Below are 17,968 nucleotides of genomic sequence, written 5' to 3' on the forward strand. Positions count from 1 at the left end.
ACAGCCTCTCCCATTTTCCACTGTTTTCCAACATACTGGTTCCCAGTGCACACTGCTAGTCACAGCCTCAATCCCTTCTCTGCAGATAAAATAGCAGTGAGGCCTCTGGCTCACAGAGGCAATATGATACTACTGAGACAACAAGAATCTGTGCAATAAGCTCGTGAGGAAGGACACATAAATCGTGCCTCCACTGCAGGGCCCAGGGGCAGCAACCCAGTGCTCAGCCAGCCATGTAGACTCAGGCCGCAGCTAAAAGAATTTGGAAGGACCCTTTCTTGCAGCCCATCCCCCATACAAGAAGACATGATTTAACTAGCCTCCTCCCTAGTGAGCGAGGAATCCATGACGAGGGTGTTTTTTTTAAGTCAAACACAGAGACAGGGACATTTTTGCAAGCTTTCAACCTTATCTTGTAGTGAAACTGATTCAAGTTGCATTTTATGCGTGATTAATAATGCTGTGGCAGGAGTATTGCATTAGTGTACATTTACACAGTGCCTATGTTGTGTTTAATTTATGATGACATTGTGATGACAGGAAAATAGAAGGGATAATATGCGAGGCCTTAGCCTGCTGCTAATAGAACAATCCACTTTTGACTTGTGTCACATCAAATATTACAAAGGCTATTTCGAGCTCCCTCTCCTCATCACCAAGGTGTTACACCTGAGGGAGACTATACTCCAAGATAAATTTTGGCTGGCATGAAATAAGCAGGATGTTCATTTTATAAACACATATGCCGACACGCATTGAGCAAAAATAAATTGCTCATTATATTGAAATGTAAATTATGGAACTCTTTATTATTCAGCTAAAACTGACACATTTCATAGGCATGCAATTCACTAGTCTCTTTCAGTGTAAGTGGACCAACATTTACATAAAGTAGCCAAAATAATTAGTATTTCATTAACAGAAAAACAGCCACACACAACTGGTGTTTGCATAAGCCTATATGGATTATGCATACAACAGTTGATCAATCTGTGATCCACCTCATCAGCAAAGCTCTTCAACCTCAGTCCTGGAGTAAAACATAAGAGTATCTGCCCACATTCATAGAATAGAGGGAGGTCCCTAATTCCACAATAGCCTATGGGGCTTCAGATTCATGTAGGAACCTGTCAGAGGAAAGAAGCATGTTTATGAATGAACTAGCTGCTACTCTGCCGGAGTTCACTGTGTGTGTAGTGTGTTTAGCAAACGAATGAATGGGAGAGTCCTATGAGATATGGGAACATCCATCAAAGCAATTTCAACCACTGCTGTGCATCTTTGCGCATTTGTGTTGATTATGGACTCTTAAAAATGGCTTAATGCAGACAACAAAAATTCATGTTGAAAGGATACCATTTACAGTTTAGGATTTGTGTGTGTCGGCTATTAAAAAGTTTTCCCACTTTAAAAATTAGAGGTCGAACACTTGACTGACAATATATTATTTTGATGAGATGAACATATTTGGTTTTTACGCAGTGGTTTGTCTCTCTCCGCGGCCTCGGAGATGGGTATCCGGCTTATTGATAGTGGTGAATGCCAGCGGGCATTAGAACAGCAAGCGGCCATCTGCCAGCCTAGCGAACTAGCAACCCCACCAGCTGCAGTCGCAAAACGCCCTACAAAGCAGGACATGCATGCAGCTTCTGACGTCTGCGGCCACACTGCGCTACAAAGCCTAGAAAAACCAGGAGCGGAAACAATGAGAATCAAGCTTATAGAAGCCGCATAGGTTCACGACCAGCAAGTTTTTGAGAAGAGGTGCTAGTAAGTGCACGCCAAATCATTTCGAATGACCGGTTTCTGCGATTATTTTTCCACGTTGGAAAAATATACATAAAAAGACTCATGCAGGGACACTTTAATACCCCGACATGGCGACGGCAAGAAAAAGGAGAGAGCTTTTTACTATTTTGGAAACTAGCGCGGACACAGAAACTACCACGGTGTGTGACAGTCAAGAGTCTCCGCTTAATCTTTCGGCCGATGTGAAGTGGTTTGAAATTCCTTTCAGAAAGCCAGACTCGGACGACGAGGAAGACGAAGTGCGGGAGGAGGACGGCGAGGGGGAGAATGGATTCACAAGCACAGCAGCCGCGGCGGAGACTGCAGACGCGGCCAGCTTCATCGCAGGAGGAGGCTGCAACATTATTTTGGTTACTGGTAATGGAATCAAGCACGACGAGGAGGAGTACGCAGAGGACTGCTATTATTCTGCCTCCAATAACTGCTCTGATACCACCTCAAACGACTCGGATATTGATTTCTCCGATTTGGAGGAGGAGGAGCGCACGAGTTTTTTCAGCTTTGAAGATGACCTGGACGAGGACTGCACTTCTCCCGACTTCTGGGGTGAACCTGACCAGGTAATTTCAATCGAACCATTCTCCGCTGTCAGCGGCCCTCAGCATTCGCTGGGGGATGATGCTGACACCCGTGACTATTTCCGGATACTCTTCCCAGATTCTCTTTTTGAACACATGGTAGAACAAACAAACAATTACGCCCTCTATCGGCAAAGGAGGAGTGGGAAGTCAGACCCCCACTGGCACCCCACTGATCTCAGAGAGATGAAAGCTTATGTAGGATTGAACATTCTTATGGGCATCAATCAGCTTCCAGACTCTGGCATGTACTGGGCCAGTGACATTTTCATTGGCAACGCAGGCTTTAAGAAAACAATGACAGCCAGGCGCTTTGAAAAACTCACCCAGTATCTCCAGCTGTGTGACCGTGAATCTGAGCCCGTGCGTGGAGAGCGAGGCTATGATGGCCTCTTCAAGATCCGGCCTCTTCTCGATGTGGTGGAAAACACCATGTGGGACGCCTATGTGCCCAATCGCTGTTTGACCATCGACAAGTGCGCCATTGCTGTGAAGGGACGCTTCTCCCCGACCCAGTACATGCCCTCCAAGCCCCTGAAGAAGGGCCTGACTGTGTGGATGCTCTGTGACTCACGGTCAGGCTACTGTCACCGGGCCAGAATCTACGTGGCAAAACCCAGCGAGGACGAAGCGGCGGCCTCCCTGGGCTACAGGGTCGTGACCTCCCTTGTGCGAGGCCTGGAGGGCCAGTACCACCACCTCTTCATGGACAGCTTCTTCACCTCTGTGCCCCTCCTCCAGAGACTGCTACGGGACGGGCTGTACGCCTGCGGCCCCACCCAGCCAGGACGCAAAGGTTACCCAGAGGTTCTCCGCCCACGCAATGTTGGCAAGCTGTCCCCAGGTGAGTTCTACCAGTGCCAGCGCGGCAACCTGGTCGCCACCGTGACACGGGATGTCAAGGTGGTTAGTTGCCTGTCCACTAATTCGGCTCCAGGGATTGTGGGTATCAGCCCGGGCTGCCAGCAGCGTGAGACAGAAGGGGATGGGGACAGCGACAGTGTGGACAGCTCAGGAAGCAGTGGCTTGTCTTTCGGGGTGCCACGGCCGCTTCCCTTGCTTCTGTACCAGGAGAACATGAGGGGCGTGGACCTGTGCGACCAGCTAAGAGAATGCTACCAGGTCGGCCGGCCTTGTAAGAAGTGGTGGCGCTACTTCCTGTGGTTCTATGTCAACCTGTGCATCGTCAACGCCTACGTCATCCTGAGGGAGAGTCGTGGTGGCACGCCGCCAGCCGGGTTCAATGGCAAGCAGTTCACCCAGCGCCACTTCCGGGTGCGCCTGGCCCAGCAGCTGATTGGGGATTACCAGGGGGCGAGGGGCATGGAACGGGCAGCACGCAAGAGACACGCAGATTCACCCATAGAGTACGGACACCGCCTGGAGCGCATGTCAGAGCGCTCTCGCCGCTGCAGGAACTGCACCAACAAGGGACTACGACATGAAAGTGTGTTCGGCTGCAAGATATGCAATGTCCACCTATGCAGGGGAGGGTGCTTCTCTGAGTTTCATAAATAAGACTGAACTCTTTTTTGTTTTTATACCTTTGTGTAATCAAACAACTTGTGTCAAAGGATTTTTTAACAGTTAAAAGATTTGTAAATCCAAAGGTTGCCACTACGAGTGCACAATATAGTCATACACTTTATGTAGAGCTAGTTTTAGGATAGAAGAAATATTATTGCACGATTACTAGAGAAAAGAAATGGAAAAACTGTAGATCATTTGAATTAGTATAGAATGTTTTGGCAAATTGCCTTCCATAACACTGACAGAATTGCCTTGTGTCACACTTTTTTTATACATTGAAAATACGATAAGGATTTTATATGAAAAAGAAAGAAGGAGAAAAAAAAGACTTTTCTGCACTTACAATAGATCAGCAAACGTTTACTATGGGAAGTTTATCTCTCTACTTTTCCAAAATAAATACTTCATTATGATGAACTGAACTGAATCACCTCTTTCTTAATGTGGATTTCAAACAAGGCAAACCACAGAAGGATAGATGTGTATTATGAAGGAGATTAACAATGTTGGCGAAATATTCTGATTAAATAAGTTAATGCTGGTTTGAAGTAGGTTGAGCTGCGATCCCTTCTGATCCCTCTCACACACATGCAAATCTGTGTGTCTCTGGGCTTTCAAGGGGACACAGCTTGGAGCAATTAGAGAGTAGAAAAAGCCCCTCAGTACTCTCCAGCCAACGGACCCAATGATGCCATTTCGTTCTCCAACCGCACTACAGACGCACAGCCATCTGTGGCCCTATTACACCAGGTCCAAACCCAAAAAGTGGTACTTGTCACTGAAATGGGTAGAAGAGGGAGGAAAGATTATAGAAACATCCTTACTTTTTAAAAAGAGCACCATTATGAGCTTCCCTGAATGGTTTAGTGAGCCTAAAGGGTACAGACTTTCATTTGAATCCTGTTAATAATTCAGCAGCAGGATTTACACATCTAGCTAAATTAGGGTGTTTTTTATGAGCGCCGTCTCTGCTTTCCTGTGACTTGAGAACATTTAAATGAACAGTTTAGACTTGTAGTGCACACTGACCAAGCTTCTCAGTACGTTCATATAATCTTTTCTTTCCACTTTGACATAGATGGCATTAGTTTAAGAGCTATCATAGGCTAGTAAACCTGTGTGCAAGCAGTGATGGGCCTGTTTCTGTAGTTCAGACTGCCTGTCTGCTGTGTATTCCTTCCTTCTGGGTGTTTTCTCTCTGTCGCTCTCTCACCCCCTCTCTCTCTCTCTCACTCTCTCTCTCTCTCTCTCTCTCTCTCTCCCTCTCTCTTCTTAGCACTCAACTGTGCCGTCTAGCACACTCTGCTGTGTTCTGGGTTGCTGCGTCTCTCCCTCCTCAGGCTCTGCTGTGCCATCCTACACATTCACACACTGACTCAAACACACACACACACACACACACTCTCTCTCTCTCTCTCTCTCTCTCTCTCTCTCACTCTCTCTCTCCCTACCACCACCACCTCCTCCCTCCCTCCTCCTCCACTTCACTCTCTCTTGCTCTCCCTCAGCCGTTCCCCAGCTGGGAGAGGGTTAGTCAACTGGACGCCCCTCCCGCTGATCTGCGGGAGCCCCGTGGGGAGTTACCATGGCAACCGCGGCCGATGAAGACAGGGAGTCGCCAGCAGGCCCGCATGGTTGTCATGGTACTCGCTCTGGCTACGGGGGTGGGAGGTGCCACAGGCCACACCTCCTTACCCCTTCTCCAAAATCAGGCAAGGCTGTGGTGTGTGCAGGGAGCTGCTGGCTGGCTGAGGGCCTACACACTGCACAGGGAGCCAGGCCGGTTACCAGGCAGGCTCTGCTTTAGCCGGCAGCCAAGACCAAGACTGATGCCAGACACGAACCACACACTGCTGGTCTGGAGACGTCTTCATGCAGGTGTAGGAGGATAGGATTAGCAAAATCTGTCAAACCCTGTGCTGTATCACACCAAACTGTCCTGCAAATTTCTATTCTGCTCTCTTCTCCTCTATTCCACTGAAGAATTTATGTCAAACATGAGCCACACTGCTGATATGGAGACGCCTTCATGCAGGTGTAGGAGGCAAAGATTAGGGAAAGCTGTCATACTGTGTACTGTACTAAAACACAGACTGCAAATTTCTATTCTGTGGTGGTTTGCCTCTGTATTTCACTTTTTTTTTTTTTTTCAAAAATGTGACACGTTACATCCATGACTGTTTGCTACATGAGAATTTCCCGTCTTCCTCTCCCTCCTCAGTGCCTACCCGTGTGCTCATCATACATCCCAAATTATTTCAGTTACTTGCAGTGACAAATACATAAAATAGCTATATAAAGGCCATTTGATATATTATTGTAATTAAATTCAAAATGTAGTGTATTTTTTGGGTAAAATGTCCAATAGAGACTCAAGTGATACAAATGGTAATGGTAATTAATTTCTGTCTATTTTTCTTTCAATTTTATTTATCTTACACTAGAACTGTGGAGTCTGAAAGCAATGTTGTTCAGTCTTATTTTGCATTACTGATGGTGTGATAAGGCCAGTATCATGATTTTGCTATGAGTTCCCTCTCTTTTGTGGAGTTCAACCTGAAAGTGAAGAGGCGTGAGGCTCTTCTGCTGAGTCAGAACTAGCACTGCTCTGTAACTCTCTCTCTCTCTCTGGGTGGGTGGATGGGTAGGTGGGTGTGCTGTATGTGGTGTCACAATCGCCAGATTTAATGGTTCCAGCATGGATCTCAACCATAAAACCCTCAGCTCACAACATGCTCTCTCCTTCTGGGCAGGGAAAGATCCCCGAGTCTTTGTCAAAAACACAAGCCTGGTTTCACTTAAAGCCCCTTGGTTGGGCAACACATGTCCTGCTAGAATCATGAATGTTCCTTTGTTTTATACTTTCCTCTCCTGCTAAATGAACAAGTGGACATGGATGAGCATGAGAAATCCCCCAGCTGAGACTCTGTCTTTACTGATTCATTGTTTGATTCTCTACTGCAGTGCATGAATTTTCATTCCTCACAGTCAGAGACTGGATTGTGAGGAGGTGAGGAAGCAGGCACTTCCTAAATGGAAACTGTTCTCATCTGTTCAAATTAACTAACGTGTCATACAGGAGAAGCCTTTCTTACCCTGCTTATCAGTGTCATAGTATTAACATGCATCTTATTAAAGGAATAGTTCACCCCTAAATGAAAATCCACTCTTCTTCTCACCCTTGTGTCATTTGTAGGACTACCAAACATATAATAGGAAATAATGAGGTAAATACTGAGCTTATGGGCTGACAGTGAAGTCATTTAGCTACAAAACATGTGGATTATGCTATTTGGCTTAAGTTTGAATGGCATGTTGTGTTTTTTGTGGGAATGTAAGAAGATGGCCTTGTCAAATTCAGTTTGGTGCTTTGGTGCTTCTGAGAGCTCAAATAGAGTTTTAACTGACAAGGGCGTGAGTAGATAATGACTGCATTGTCATTTTGGGGTGAACTATTCAGTCAGGGCCTTCTGCCGTTGTGGTCAGGAGTGAAAAAAGCTTGGAAAAGATGAAGATGGATTCATCCGGTTTGGGTGAGCGAGGATTGTGCATTTTGTCAGACACTTGTTAAAAATGACATTACAAAATAGCTGTTTCTCATTCATTTGTATTTGTATAACTAACACCGGTACAATCAGACATCACTCAGTCTTGCTTAATATGACTAATCAAAACCAGTTAATCTACTATTTAGCGACTATGTGGCTCACATCTCCATCTAGTGGACAATAAAAGACTCAGTGGTCTCACCCTCACAGGCACTGGAATTATGATACGGTGCTGTTGTTTGGAATCCTGTCACTTACTGACAACCTATCATACAACATGTGTTCACTTACAAAATGCACCACTGCCTCCTGAACAACAGCGCTGTTTTCACCAGGAGGCTATGTAAACCAGGATCTCTTTGCTTTCTCTTTAGGCGGTTTTGGTTGACCCAACAGAATGACCAGAGGAAGTTTGATCTCAAGGTCTCTTCCCAACGGGACATCAAGAGTGACCTGTGAATACAGATAAACAAGAGTCAACATAATTTTTAGTTCAAACGCCATATATTAAATACAGTAGGATAGATGGGCATATAAGACAAGTTACTCAAAGCAATAGTCATACATTTATATTTTTAAAAAAAAATCATTTAAAAAAACAAAATGCATACTGATATTGCTTTTCATGCACTATGACACAACAAATGCACTTTTTTTTATATTGAGATCTAATTTCTTCATGTCAGTTTTTCATTGTGCAAAATGGTTGCTCAAGTATATCTGTCAGCCCTTATTTAATTCGAGGCATTGACCTGAACCTAATCTGACTTGGTGACATGACAAAACCGGTTGGCCTGTAATTTGATAACTTCTACATGTAGCCTCATTTGAGTGCAGGCAAGCCATGAGGACTCCTCATATCACTTCTACTCCTATCCCCGCCTCTTCCTCTCCCTCCCCCCCTTCGCTCTCTCTCTCTCACTCTCTTTCTCTCTCTCTGGCTCTCTCTCTCTCTTCCTCCCTCCTCTAGCCAGTAGATGGGGCTGTTGTCCCTGATGTCATACTCCATATTATATCTGGGCTGCAAATAAATGCAGATAAATCAACATGCACTATGTACCAAGGCTTAGTCCTGATCACAGCATCCTGGGTTTGAATCTGACCCCAGGCCCTTTGCTACATGTCATCCCCTCTCTCTCTCCTGCCCTTCCTGTCTCTCTCTACTGTGACTGTCAAATAAAGCAGAAATGCCAAAAACTGTTCTTTAAAAAAAAAAAATCAACCTCAAATTACAATCACATCAAAAGTATTTCTGTTGTCGATGATTAATGAAAAACTAATTCTCATTCCTTTACCAAAGATGCAGATGTGTCATTTTCATTGTGTTATACAATATTTGAAGAAAATATCTAACAACAGAGGCTGGCGTGAAGTCAAGTGACCCATTACATTTGTCTGCATGTTGAAACTACCTTCAGTCTGTACTCTAGCTTCATCTTGGAGCAGTTGAAGAAGGTAGGAGGGAGATGTGAGGGCACAGTCAGCACTGTGCTTACAGTCCGACTGGTGGCAGCTGAAACAGACTCTCCCGTCCCAAGCAAGATGGCATTTGTGTGCACTATCCTCTGTGACTGAGCAACGAAGGTCTGCTTTTCACAGAGGAAGAATTTAGGGGTTACTGTGTGTGCTGAGTTGTTGAGTACTTCTGCACTAACTTCCATTGTTTCACCTATAATAACAAGAAAGGGGAGAGCAGAAAAGCAATATTCATATTTTAGCTTAGCCATTTGTATTTCATTCATCAAAAGATGCCAAATAGTATCATCTTCATTCATTTACCTTGCTTAAGTCCCATTTTTTCTGAGCTAACATTCATAGTGACTTTTCCAGAGCCATAGAATGAAATCCTGGTCCCATATTGTGGCTCCTGGCAGGTACAGAGTACAGCTGTCAAGGAGTCAAATCTCTCAGCATCAGTTCAAGCTAGAATGAATTCCACAGCTGACACAAGAGTGTTTGATAACTATCATAAAATGTGAAGGTCTCTGAAGAAACCATTACACACTGAACTGGCACACCATTGGTAATGAAGTCTTTTTAGTGGCCTAAGTAAAGAGGAAAAGGCAAAGTTTGGCAAGATCAGTTCAAACCTTCAGTCCAATGATGATCATCTCTGACTTGGAGACAAAGGGGAACTCTGACTTGGTTAGAAAAGGAAACTCGGTCTTGGCTTTGTGCACTTGCCAAATTGACTGGGTCAGCTTTGCCCGCAAACTATATATAATCTTGCCCCATTTCCCCTTGTAAGATGAAGGCATATCTCTGAAAAAAATACAACAAATGAAAAACAAATGAATAGAGGAGGGCATTTTATTTCACCAGTGTAGGGATGTTCAAACATTTATATAACAAAAAAATTCAAATATATCAGATAGGGATGGAAAACACACCTTTTTGGAATCTCAAATGTGAACGAATACACATTTTTCCCAGGGCCGATGATTATAGAACCTAATGAAAAGATTGATTTGTGTGTTAGTAGTACATCCATCAACATTGCATCTTGCCTAGATGGTGACACTTCTTACAAAATATAACATATTTAATAGCTTTGGAAAAAATGCCAGACTAACATGTTTGAGATACATTTCTTGGCACAAAAAAAACTGTCTATACAAACCATCTCCTTTTTTATCCTGAAGAATAATATCCTCAAAATAAAAGTATGTCTTCTTGTCACTGTGCACCAATGAGGCTCCCCGATCCTGTTCAGGCCACATCACCTCGGCTTTACCTTTGGCTTTGACCAAAAAACACTGCACTTTGGTTTCCTTGTCGGTCACTACCGTGACTCTCCCAGAGAGGGTGTCCCCCGGAGAGAGGGTGCCACGTTCATTCACTTTGTCGTACTCCAGCAAGAGCTGCTTCACAGTCATGATGAGACGTTAAGCTCTGTCACGGTTTGAATCATCAATGAGTTGCAGTGCCACAGATAATCTTTTACAGAGGTTGTCTGGTCATAGCAAGGGAACAGACCTCAAACTGTGCCGATAAAAATCCTTTGTATTGAATCGTTTGAATCGATCCATAGTAAAGAGGAGCCTTTATGAGCAGGGATGCAGAAAAGGCTGGCATGTGTGCTGTCACATTGGAATTCCCTAGAACCTGTATCTGTGTCACACCTGATCACGTGATCAAGCTTGCAGGTGTCATTTTCACATAGGTAACCTGAGCCAGCAGTGATGCAAGCTAATGTGACTGACATGATGACCCCTAAGGATACACTACGACAATAGCACATAACATGGAAGGCTGTGCAGTATTTGTTCAAATTTATTGTTATTTCAAACTAAAATCCTGTTGACATTAAGGCACATAATACATAATGAACATGCATTACCAGTGTAAATGTATTTTGCCTATGGACGTAAATGTATTTCATAAACATGACAGTGGACATTGCCACTTATTGTTTGTTGTCATATTTAACGTCAGGTGCAACACCGCAAAACAAAAATCAAGGTACAAATACAAGTAGAATCATTGCACTGAAGTAACATGCTATACAGCAAATGTGAAAAAAGTTTACATCATCAAAATCCCTCATAAAAATTGTATTTACATTAGTGCTCTGTATGAGGGGGTTGAACATATTTGCTTCTGGATGTATTTATACAGTCAGGCCAGTATTACTTGTTAAGGGATCTGATACAAACAGGCCTCTATCACCAAGCAGTCAGAGACTTGCTGCTGTATGCCTCCTGCTCTTTTGAAACAGATCCAGTTCTGTGTGGAAGAATTACAATAGGAAGTTTGACCTTAGGATCTTTGGTCATGGAAACATCAAGCACAACCTGCATGGAGACAAAAAAGAGGAAATGTTCATAAAATCTGAAGTATTCCAGTTGAATGCCTACAGACAGACCAACTCAGACTCAGCATGTCACGTCCCAAAAGCTAATTGTTGGCCGTAGTGCACTTTACCTTCAGCCTGTACTCCAGCTTGATGATGGAGCAGTTCAAGATGGAGGGAGGCAGCTCTCTGGGGATGCTGATCACCTTGGTCACAGTCTGTTTGCTAGAGGATGCCAGAGGCTCAATCTTCTGCTTCAGGATGTCATTTGTGTTAACTCTCCTACGACCCTGGGCAAAGAAACTCTTTTTTTCATACAGTACGAACTTTGGCTTCACTGAGCGAGTTGAGCGGTTGCTGATTTCAGCTGTGACTTTCAGTGCGTCACCTGTAAGACGGGGGAAAGAACACAGTTACTGTCTGAGCCTAGAGTCAAGTCAATACTTTTTAAAACTTAAGTCAGTCCTGTCAGTCAGCAATGTTAATGTTGCCACTAGAAGGCTCTGCTATCTTATTTCAGAAAAAAAAGCAATCAGTAAGTCAGTGAGTGACATACCATAACTGCACCAGTGGTCCAGATAACAAAGGAAATGTGGTAAATTTTTACAAATGCAATTCAGCAAATAAACAAGGGAACTTCAGTGAATATTTAAATGAGCATCTGCATCTTTTAGGTCATCAAAAAGGTGAATCCCTAAGTCATTTATGGTCTCTGCAATAGCATGATGTAAAGTTAAAAAATAAATAAATAAATAAAAAATTGACGACATGTCCAAATCAGTAGCAGTGAATATTTTTGGGGATGAACTCATAAAAGGAAATTTGATTTATTTGCAATGTTATGCTCAATCAACATATAATTCAGTTCCACTTTGCCAGTGGGAGGGAGGTTTTTTACAAAGAGTTGGTGTGCACGTACAGTCTGTGGCCTTGGACTCAAAGAAGACTGAACAAAGTGCAGTCTACCCAGGTACAATCCCCGGTAAACTCTGAGTTCCATGTTAAAGGCATGCAGAGGATCAGCTACACACAGGCCCAGTTACATGTAGTCAAATGGGTCATGTGCTTGTGCAGCAGTGATAGGTGAGAGTGGAGTCAAATGTCTCTTATCAGGGAGAGCTGACAAACCTTTGGCCATCACAGGTAAGACATATGGTAACTTTGGGTACAGGTTCATTTAGTGGACAAAAGACAAATGAGCTCCACCAGACTCTTACCTTGCTGGTACCCCATCCGCTCCGTGTGAACCTCCATTGAGATGTTTCCAGAACCAAAGAACGTGACCGATCTATCCTTGCACCCATATTGAGGTTCCTGAAAGAAAAACTACCCACTTTAAGGGTGGTCAAGCAGTGTGTGCTAAGACAATCCTGTTATTGCAAGGTTTTGATAAAAAACATAAAATTTTAAGTTTCCTACCATAAGTCCAGGCATGTCCATGTCTGCTTTGGACACAAAGGTGAAGCTAGTTTTAGCTTTTACTGGCACCCTCATTGATTGATGCAGCTCTGCCTTCAGGCGATGGGTGATTTTTCCTGTGCTGGCTTTGAATGATGAAGGTATTTTTCTATGAAGAATAGCAATCCAAAATTTATATTAAATGACAAGCAAGCAAAACAAATCAGAGTGGAAATGTAAAAAGCACAGTGAATAATAGTCACCCATCAGGAATCTTGAAGGTAAAAGGAAATACATGTCTTCCTCGACCAATGACTCCAGAGCCTGAAAAGAGGTTTTGTTTACATGTCATTACTATAATTATCCTCTCCACAAAGAATCAGTTAAGAATGTCTTATTATCCAAAAGTCTATTGTATAATTGACAGGGTTAATAAAACATATTACCGTCTTGTCTTCCCTCTCTCAAGATGTGGTGCTTGATTTCATAGTACTTCTCATCGGCCCAGAGCACAACATGCACATTTTGTCCATAATGTTCAGTCCAGCAAGTCTTAGCTTTTGCCTTGGCAATGAAAATCAGCGATTTGATGTGAATTTCCTTTGAAACCTCCACGATGATTCTCCCGGCAATGGTATCTCCATTTGTGAAGGTGTTTCTGCTGTTGATAGCGTCATATTCGATTGAGAAGTTTTTGATGGTCATTTCCCTCAGAGAAATATCCTGTTCAAAAAGGACGTCTCTTGTCAAAAGTATGATGATACTCTGCTAGGGAAGCAAACTCCCAGCTGCTCTTAAATGGTAGAGCTCATCCACATATATACACGTAAAAGTAAATCTTGTTTAACCAGTTTGGTCAGTAGCATACCGCTCATGCCTGCAGCCACACATGAGAGGCTGTGTATAGACACACATACAGAGTCCCCAAACCCCAGACACAAATCTGTGAAGCCTGACATCTAATAGTGAAAAGTAGTGTGCTGAGACTGTGTTGCCAGGTGAAAACTACACCTGGTGACATCATCTAACCTCCAGGGTGAGTTAGTTTATTACCATCACATGTTCCGTGCTCTCTCTAGGGCCATAACTTATGGCTATGGCTATTCCCAGTCGAGGTCGGCTGCAGGTGATTATGGAGAATGCTCACAGTCTTGGGAATAACGGGGAAGGAGAGAAAGACAGCAATTCGCAGGATGGGGAGGAGAGAGCCTCTTACTGGCTATGGAGCAGGAGAGAAGAGCTGAGCTGGAAACCAGGAGGAGGAGATGGGCAGTGCACCACTGCCAACCCACCAGAGAGGGTGTCAAAGTCAGCGGTCGAAACACCTGATGACCCTGTCTGGCGACATTAACTCCTCCTGGCCCAAGGCTTAGTTCACCTAAGGGGAATGTGGAGGAAGCATGTTTGGATGTAAATGTAATGTAATCATGACATAACTTTTTCCTTGAAGCCATGGTGAGGTAATGGAAAGATATGTGAACTATTTCTGTTGTCATGTGACATATGGAGCAATGTTGTTGGTTTAGATAAGAATCATAGTTTGCTAGCAGCACAAGTCCATGTCTGCTGCCGGACACCAGCAGACTCTCATCAATGGCGACTTTCACACAGTAGAGGAAAGTCACCCAATTCTGATTTTTTTTTTTTTTTCAGATCTGATCATTTTGCCTTGACTGTTTACATGTGCCCCATATCTGATAACATCGTAGACTAGGGATGGGCGAGTACACCACTATCTGTATCTGTATCTGTATCCGTTCAACCATCTACAATATCCGTATCCATACTTGGACCTGGCGGGGCCTAAACCAGAAGTTGGTGGGGTTTGACCGGAAATGGTTGGGGCTTAACCGGTATGTTATTTTAAGCCTGAAATTGATCAGAAGTTGCTATGTTTATTGTTTATTAGAAAGTTTTTTTTTTTTAATAAAAACAGAACATTAATATTCTTAAGTGCATCAATGAATACAACACATGCAGCTTTGGCAATTATTAAGTACTATACACACTACCGGTCAAAAGTTTGGACACACCTTCTCATTCAATGTTTTTTCTTTATTTTTACTACTTTCTACATTGTAGATACATACTGAAGGCATCAGATATATGAAGCAAGATATATGGAATTATGTAGTAAAGAAAAAGTTGTTAAATAACTCTAAATATGTTTTATATTTTAGATTCCTCAAACTAGCCACCCTTTGCTTTGTTGACAGTGCTGCAAACCCTTGGCCTTCTCTCAGTGAGCTTCATGATGTAGTCACCTGAAATGGTTTTCACTTCACAGGTGTGCCTTGTCAGGGTTCATTTGTGGAATTTCTTGCCTTCTTAATGGGGTTGGGACTATCAGTTGCGTTGTGCAGACCTCAGGTTGGTACACAGCTGAGAGCCCTATTTGACAACTGTTAGAATTCATATTATGGCAAGAACCAATCAGCTAAGTAAAGAGAAACGACAGTCCATGATTACTTTAAGAACTGAAGGTCAGTCAGTCTGGAAAATTGCAAAAACTTTGAATGTGTCCCCAAGTGCAGTCGGTCAATTGGATCAGGTGTGAAAGAGCAGAGCTGAAACATAAACCAGCCCTTGAGGACTGGGTTGGGCACCACTGGTGTAAGTGGTGTGTGTGTTAAGACCAGCTGGTAAGAGCAAGCAGATGGTTAAAAAAAAAAAAAAAAACAGAGTGGTGTGTCGGCAGTGAGAGAGCGACGCGAGTCGCATTCAGCCTGTCTGCTCAAAAGCACTGCGTCTGTTACCAATCAAGTTTAGCAGAAACTCTACTGACTATTAGTGATTACAAACCAAGGTACTGAGGAGAGACGCGACGTGAGCTGTCAGACCTGAGTGAGTGAGAGGTTGTCACTGTGTGTGTGTGTGTGTGTGTGTGTGTGTGTGTGAGCAGGGCACCGCTGCAGTGAACTGTGTGTGTGTAGGGGAGGGGCACTGTGTGTGACTGGCCTATCACACAACGTGGACACAGTCAGCTACCCACTGAGGATCTTCATTCATCACAAGCACAGATATTGACTCATATTACTCGGATAATACTCAAAAGTGCTTCATCCGTACCGTATACTCCTTTCAGCCGAGTATCCGGCTCAACCCTAGGGTAGACATATCTCACCCAGTATTTACATATTTACAACATGCTGCTGAACAACAAAAAACATCATTGTCATGACAGTCCACCATCACATTTAATGAAGCAGTGGTGCAGCATTCATTTTCTTGAGTAGTTTGCTGTGGTAACAGCGTGGTGCGTCTCCCTCGGCTCTTCAGGCTGATGGCAAGACAGCAGAAAAGGGCTAAGATTGAAGCATCTTCCAATATATCTATTACATTTTCAGTCTCCTGTTGTTGTTACTGTGATCCTTCATATTTTGTTTTGTCCACCACTGCTGACAAACAATGAATAATGACACTCTGACAGTGATGTGAGTGTTAAAAAGAATCAGATCAGTGTCACATTTGAGTGAAAAAAAATCTGTTCTAGCCCACTTTTTACTGGCTGCCTCAATGTAATCTATGAAATACAGACTGAAATGCACTTCCTCCACTCCTGTCCACAATATGACAAAGTAAGGGAAACATATTTCCCTAAATTTGCTGGAATGAAAGTTCAGAGCTCCAGAAATATTGGCGATAGCAAAATGACATAATAACTGCGGCCTGCCTGGGCATTTCAGCTTTGTAATTAACGCCATATGTATTCTTTAATTTCTCTAAAATGGAGCAAGATTGAAGTGGGATTATTTGTCACAACATAAAACTGACATCCAGAAGACTGATTATAGTCACAACTCAATTTTGACCAACAGTGTCAGTACTGCAGTTTTGCTGTGCATGGCAGCACAAATTCTGTAGAACCCAAAAAATACAATAAAACACAAATGGCAACCAAGATTAACACTCCCCTCAGCTCAGTCAGGAAGGCTTGCAGCAGGCAGTGCTTACTTCTAGGCTCTCTGTGTTTCAACGAGGGTGGGGCTCAGCTGCCACACACACACACACACACACACACACACACACACACACACACACACACACACCGGTTCTGAGGAGTGGCAGCATTTATTCACTGACTGAACTGTACACAGATTGCACTTTTATGTTCACAGCTAACGTTATAGGTATAAGTTACATGACTATACTGTTGTTATAGGTTGTTTTTTAGCCAGAGGACAGTCTGCAAAAACACACAGAGCTGCCTATAGGGCCGTAGCCCCACCTAGTGGAAAAAAAACCCTCTCTCACAGGCCTGATGTCTTTGACAAAGAAGAGCAATAGTCCTCCACAAAATTATCATTTAGACATTTAATTTGCATGGCTTGGTGTGATTTCTTTGTGAGAGATCAGCAGGAGAGGAAAACAGAAATGCAAGCTGAAAATCATGCTTATTTTTAACCCTTTCTTGACAGAGAACAATTATTTGACTAAAGGGAAAGAATACAAAACTAAGACTTCATCCTGAAAAGCTTTATGCTGTCTGGTAGGCTGAAAGTACAGCTGCTTAAACTCTCTCTCTCTCTCTCTCTCTCACACACACACACACACACACAAACTTGGTGGCGGCAGGAATAACAAGCAACAGTGAAGAATTAGTTCAGTCTTGCATAAAAAAATAATACCTTTAACTCTGCACAAATTAATGCAGCCTGAACATTTTGTTAAATTTTCAATTTGTTTTGTTGTCAGTTTCATTTTAACAATGTTTAGTTTTGTGTTTTATTTAGTTTCAGTGTTTTATTAAAGGTTTACTGATGGAGGTTAGGGGTTCATATTCCATAACTGCCTGTTCTGCTATATCTTTCCCCTGTCTGGAGAGTAAAGGGTATAAATAGGGCTGTCACTTTTCTAAAAAATCAAGTTCAAATGAATTTGAAATGACATGCAATGCGTTCAAATGTATTTTAATTTGTTCACTAGGTTCATCCCATTTATCTTGTAGTAAACAACATAATTTTACTGGCTTAGTTTACTAGTAGGTCAATAGGACATGCAGTAGGCCAAGTGATAGCAAAGCCTTAGAGCACCCTCTGCTGGATGGCAAACTACTTCAAATGTCATAAAAAACTAATGGATGCATGTTTTGTCTTGAGATACTAATGGATCGTCTACAACAGAAAATAAAACTTGAATAAATAGGCTATATTTAACATTTCAGAAACATTGCAACATTACATTGTTTTGGGTAAGCTGACTCATTGGCTCAATTTGGCAAAACTGCTTGACACACCTCTGCCAACTCATGTTTGTGATAGGTTTATGATCTCAATTTGTAGAATATACTGTGGTAATCTAATAAGCAGTAA

At 43.0% G+C, this 17,968-nt stretch overlaps 3 protein-coding genes across 3 annotated transcripts; 1 reads left to right on the forward strand and 2 right to left on the reverse strand.

The window, feature by feature from the left end:
• The first annotated feature begins 1,877 nt into the window (after nucleotides 1–1,877).
• LOC115364712 (piggyBac transposable element-derived protein 4-like) lies at nucleotides 1,878–3,905 on the forward strand. Its single transcript, XM_030059265.1, has one exon. The coding sequence runs from the start codon at nucleotides 1,878–1,880 to the stop codon at nucleotides 3,903–3,905; it is 2,028 nt and encodes a 675-aa protein (XP_029915125.1).
• A 3,899-nt stretch (nucleotides 3,906–7,804) lies between these two features.
• LOC115364713 (arrestin domain-containing protein 3-like) lies at nucleotides 7,805–10,659 on the reverse strand. Its single transcript, XM_030059266.1, has 6 exons — nucleotides 10,086–10,659; nucleotides 9,856–9,916; nucleotides 9,556–9,727; nucleotides 9,245–9,332; nucleotides 8,878–9,134; nucleotides 7,805–7,918 (listed from the first exon to the last, which is right to left on the reverse strand). Exons 1-6 carry the CDS (start codon nucleotides 10,339–10,341, stop codon nucleotides 7,805–7,807), a joined length of 948 nt encoding a protein of 315 aa, XP_029915126.1. The 5' UTR covers nucleotides 10,342–10,659.
• Nucleotides 10,660–10,720: 61 nt separating this feature from the next.
• Nucleotides 10,721–13,405, reverse strand: LOC115365404 (arrestin domain-containing protein 3-like). The gene is made up of 6 exons (XM_030060393.1): nucleotides 13,103–13,405; nucleotides 12,920–12,980; nucleotides 12,678–12,825; nucleotides 12,476–12,572; nucleotides 11,390–11,646; nucleotides 10,721–11,259 (listed from the first exon to the last, which is right to left on the reverse strand). The coding sequence occupies exons 1-6, from the start codon at nucleotides 13,359–13,361 to the stop codon at nucleotides 11,131–11,133; spliced, it is 951 nt and encodes a 316-aa protein (XP_029916253.1). The 5' UTR covers nucleotides 13,362–13,405; the 3' UTR covers nucleotides 10,721–11,130.
• Between the last annotated feature and the right edge of the window lie 4,563 nt (nucleotides 13,406–17,968).

This window comes from Myripristis murdjan, chromosome 9 (assembly GCF_902150065.1).
Source record: "Myripristis murdjan chromosome 9, fMyrMur1.1, whole genome shotgun sequence".
Lineage (NCBI taxonomy): Eukaryota > Metazoa > Chordata > Actinopteri > Holocentriformes > Holocentridae > Myripristis > Myripristis murdjan.

What these genes read in the sequence shown, in the direction of transcription:
- LOC115364712 (XM_030059265.1), top strand. Translation starts at nt 1,878, where the DNA reads ATGGCGACGGCAAGAAAAAGGAGAGAGCTTTTTACTATTTTGGAAACT.
- LOC115364713 (XM_030059266.1), bottom strand. Translation starts at nt 10,341, where the DNA reads ATGACTGTGAAGCAGCTCTTGCTGGAGTACGACAAAGTGAATGAACGT. An exon ending in TGATCATCATTGGACTGAAG is followed by an intron (nt 9,333 to 9,555) that starts GTTTGAACTGAT and finishes TGTACCTGCCAG; the next exon opens with GAGCCACAATATGGGACCAG. An exon ending in AGCTAGAGTACAGACTGAAG is followed by an intron (nt 7,919 to 8,877) that starts GTAGTTTCAACA and finishes CTGTATTCACAG; the next exon opens with GTCACTCTTGATGTCCCGTT.
- LOC115365404 (XM_030060393.1), bottom strand. Translation starts at nt 13,361, where the DNA reads ATGACCATCAAAAACTTCTCAATCGAATATGACGCTATCAACAGCAGA. An exon ending in TGGACATGCCTGGACTTATG is followed by an intron (nt 12,573 to 12,677) that starts GTAGGAAACTTA and finishes TTTTTCTTTCAG; the next exon opens with GAACCTCAATATGGGTGCAA. An exon ending in AGCTGGAGTACAGGCTGAAG is followed by an intron (nt 11,260 to 11,389) that starts GTAAAGTGCACT and finishes GTCTCCATGCAG; the next exon opens with GTTGTGCTTGATGTTTCCAT.